Here is a 4,043-nt window from a genome sequence, read left to right as displayed (position 1 = left end):
GGTGAGGAACGGTTCTACTGGCCAGACCCAAGGAGGCCCCCAAGTTCGGGGGGGACCAAAAAGTGCCCAGACCCCCGTGCCTTCGGGGGGGTGGGGTGTAAAAGAGAAGTGGAGCAAAAGGTGAGGGAAAGCACAAAGGAAAAGCCGCTGGGCTCTGGTGCGTTCCCTCCTCTTCTTCATCCCGGAGCTCCTTCCCATGGTGGAAACGGAACCGCTGCCGCAGCGCTGGAGGATGCTGGTGGCTCAGTGCTCCCTGGGAGCCACGGGAGTTGCTGGAGCCACTGGAGGGGCAGCAGGGGGGCCCTTAAACCCTGCGCCTTGGCCAGGGCAGGGCTGCGCAGGGAGCAGGCTCGGCTGCTCCCGGGGCTGCGCTGCAGTTTTGCGACGGCTCACAGAAGCCATGGCATTTAACAGCTGAACCAGCGCGGCCACTGGGGCTCTGCTGTCAGGAGGAGGAGACCAGTCCCATGCGCTGCCCACCGCATCGGTGCTACGCAAAGCACCGGGCAAAAGGACCTTTGTGCTTCGGCGATGAGAGCCAGGCAGGTGGGAGCGCTGCTGTGACTCTACCACGGGACTGGGAAGCTCCAGTGGTGTGGGAACAGCCCACCCCAGGCTGCAGGAGCCAGAACATTCCTGCCAGGACAGTGGCTGCCAGTGTCAGTGTCTCCATGTCCCTCCATATTAAAATGGTGCAACAAAAACCCACCTCAAAAGCAGCGCAGAGAACCCTGACCTTCCAGCAGAGACCTGGAATTCTGCCGAGATCCCCCCAAGGTCTCCAGAGCTCCCTCCGCTCCCTTCTCCCCGTGGGTCTTTTTGTGCTCCTGGGATGCTCAGCAGCGCCGGTGCTCAAGACCCCCCCCTTCCCGACCTTCCTCTCACAAGACGCACAGGGGCAGAGGGGCAGAAGGGTTACCCCAACCGCCCACGCTGCTGCCCACCCTGAGGAGGGGGCGGGTGAGGGAAAGGGGTCCTTGCTGGCCAGGCCGATGATGGAGTTAGACTCCGAGCGATGCACAGGACTGTCCTTGCTGCTCCCCCCGAAATACCTAGTGCTCATTCTTCAGGCTTGCACTGCTTTTCACCGCTGCTTGGAGCAGATTGCCGCTGGCTCCGGGTAGAACAAGGTGTTACCGGTGCGACAAGTGCCTATGCCACCAAGAGGAACAAGAAAAGTCCAACAAAGCTGTGTGCTTGGTGCTGGTGCTCCTTGGTGTTGAAGGTTAAATCAAGTGTGCAGCAAGGAAGCGGTGGGGAATCAGCCAGCCCTATGGGCAGGAAAGGCCCTTGCAGTGCAACACACTTGACGCTCAGCCCCGCTCAGCACTGCTCCTGCAGTGACAGAAACCCTCCCCATGGGATGCGCAGGACCTAGGAGGTTGTCGTCCCTTTGCGCTCCACTCTAGAGGCTTGAATTCAGTTTTGGGCATCATGGATTAAGGGATAGGTTTCCCTTAAACGCTGGCCAACAAAGCCTTTCCCGAGCTCACCGGGCTCTTCAGCGTGTGAACACCTCCAGCAGCGAGAGGTGCCAGGGTCCCTCAGCAACACAAGCCACAGCCGTGAAGACAGGAGGACAGACCATCATCTGTGCCATGGCAGACAGCACTCTGCCCATCCAGCCGTGGTCATGCCCCGGACGCCAGCCTGAAGACCCACACAGTGTTCATGGTCTAGGCACTGGGATACCAGGAGAAGGAACAAACAGAAACAAAGCCATAGGACGGCGAACAAAACCAGTAGCAGCAGGAGATAGTAAATCAGCAGAGGTAAGAGCTGTGGCGCTCCTAAGCTGAACTCTGCCCAGCCTCTGCTAGATGGACCACCCGGGGGAAGCGTCTCTAGGAGAAACCGGTAGCAATGAAGGGGCTGATGACCCAAGTCCACATTTCCAGAAATCCCACCACCCTCCGCTTCTCTTGAACCTCTTGAGCAAACCTGTTCCTCCAGGGCGAGAAGTGCCGCAGCGCTTGCTGCTGCTTTCCAGATCCTGTCCCGCACCCCCCTGCCCTCCGGCAGTGCTCAGCACCGGCCCCCCCAGCCGGGGCAGGGGCAGTCCCCCGCGGGGCAGAAGAGGCGGACGACACGCTCCCGGATCTGCCTTGTCCTCCCCCCGTACACGATGGGGTTGAGCATCGGCGGGACCACGACATAGAGGTTGGCCAGGAGGATGTGAACGTGACTTGGAATGTGGTGGCCAAAACGATGCGTGAGGAAGGAGAAGAAGGCCGGCACGTAGAACATGAGGATCACACAGATGTGGGAGCCGCAGGTGCTCAGGGTCTTGAGACGGGCCTCTGGGGACGGGAGCCGAAAGACCGCCCTGAGGATGAGAGCGTAAGAGACAGCGATGAGCACGACATCCAGGCCGGAGGAGAGAAGAGCAGTTGTCAGCCCGTACCAGACGTTGGCTTTGATGTCGGCGCAGGCCAGGCGGGCGATGCCCATGTGCTCGCAGTAGGTGTGGGGCATGACGTTGTGCCCGCAGTAGGGCAGCCGCTTGAGGAGGAAGATGGGTGGGAACATGATGCAGAACCCCCGGACGACAGCAGTCACAGCTATTTTCCCGATCACCGAGGGGGTTAAGGTTGAGGAGTACCGCAGCGGGTCGCAGACCGCCACGTAGCGGTCGAACGCCATCGCCAGCAGGACAGATGATTCCACAATGAAGCTGAAATGGGTAAAGAACATCTGTGTAATGCAGGCGTCAAAGGAAATTTCCCTGGCACTGAACCAGAAGATCGCCAGCATTTTGGGCACTGTGGTGGTGGAAAGCATGAGGTCAGCGACAGCCAGCATAGCGAGGAAGAGGTACATGGGCTCATGAAGGCTCCTTTCCACAATGATGACAAAGAGGAGGACAGAGTTGCCAAACACTGCAGTGATGTACATCAGGCAGAAGGGGACAGAGATCCAGACGTGGGACTCCTCCATGCCTGGGATGCCCGTGAGGACGAAGGTGATGGGATCAAAGCTGCTTTCATTGAGCTCATACATGGTGCTCCAGAGCCCAGTGTCAGCCTGACTCCGCTCTGTGCAAGAAAGAGAAGGGATAAATAAAATAAATACCACCCGGTGAGCCCGGTGTTAGCCATGACCACCTACAGATGTGTGCAAACCGGCACATTCAGCATCCCCTTTGCCACTGCCCTCCCACCTGAGCCGTTCTGATGGCCAAGGGCTCGGCTCGCTGTGCTTTGCTGCGCAAAGGAACCGATTTGTCCTTTCCTACCAGCCCTACAGGCTGCGTCTGTAAGAAAAACATCTCTGCCCTCCCTTTGCGCTGCAGAACAGGCCAGGTCGCTTCTACCTCCTCTTTACCCACAGTCACTGAAAGGCCGGTAAAAGTCACCATCACTTGCCCTGTCACTGTCGGTGGGCCCTGTGCCCTGCAGCCGCCTGTCTTTGCCAGGACTGCCTGCTTCTTCAGGGAGATGAAATAATAAAGTCCTGCTCTGCCCAGACCAGTGATCAGTTCACTTCCGAGAGCTTCTTGCACAAACCGTTGAGATAGGAATAAAAACTGTACCAGTACCAACGCTGGTAAGTGCCTTGGAGGCGGCCGTCGTTCAACCACCACCTCTGAAGGTTGTGGCCATCCCCGAAACTTCTGCTGGACGTGTTACTCCCTGCATTTCCAGATGTATAAACACGTTCTCCCATTTGCGAACTCTGCAAAGTGGGGTTTGTGCCTCTTCCCCATCCCACAGGGGTCTGAGAGACCCAAACACTGGCACAGACCAAGGGGGAAAGGGGAGAGCTAGGCTGGACTTTCAGCCCATGCTCAGGCTGGCTGAATGCCCTGGAGCAACTCTCTGACCTGGCAGGTCCAGGGAAGATGCTCGCCCATGCCTTCGCCTCTCCTTTGCAAAGGGGGCAAAGACGTGGTGGGCTGCACTGCATGATCTTTGGACAAAGAAGTGCTGGCCCCAAATGCAAGGCAACAAGTTCATGGAGAAGTGTAAGGTCTTGCACCTGGGAAACAGAGTCCAGGAGTGCAGCACGGGCTGAGATCCCCCTGGCTGGGGAGGCTCTGTGGG

At 58.4% G+C, this 4,043-nt stretch overlaps 1 protein-coding gene across 1 annotated transcript; it reads right to left on the bottom strand.

Moving 5' to 3' along the window:
- Positions 1-2,025: 2,025 nt before the first annotated feature.
- LOC104122181 (olfactory receptor 52B2-like) lies at positions 2,026-3,000 on the bottom strand. The gene has a single exon (XM_009634281.1). It carries the CDS (start codon positions 2,998-3,000, stop codon positions 2,026-2,028), a length of 975 nt encoding a protein of 324 aa, XP_009632576.1.
- Positions 3,001-4,043: the final 1,043 nt, after the last annotated feature.

This window comes from Egretta garzetta, unplaced genomic scaffold (assembly GCF_000687185.1).
Source record: "Egretta garzetta isolate BGI_Z169 unplaced genomic scaffold, ASM68718v1 scaffold652, whole genome shotgun sequence".
NCBI classification, from domain to species: Eukaryota; Metazoa; Chordata; class Aves; order Pelecaniformes; family Ardeidae; genus Egretta; species Egretta garzetta.
The sequence above is the reverse complement of the archived record's forward strand: the minus strand, read 5'-3'. Positions and strand labels throughout refer to the sequence as shown.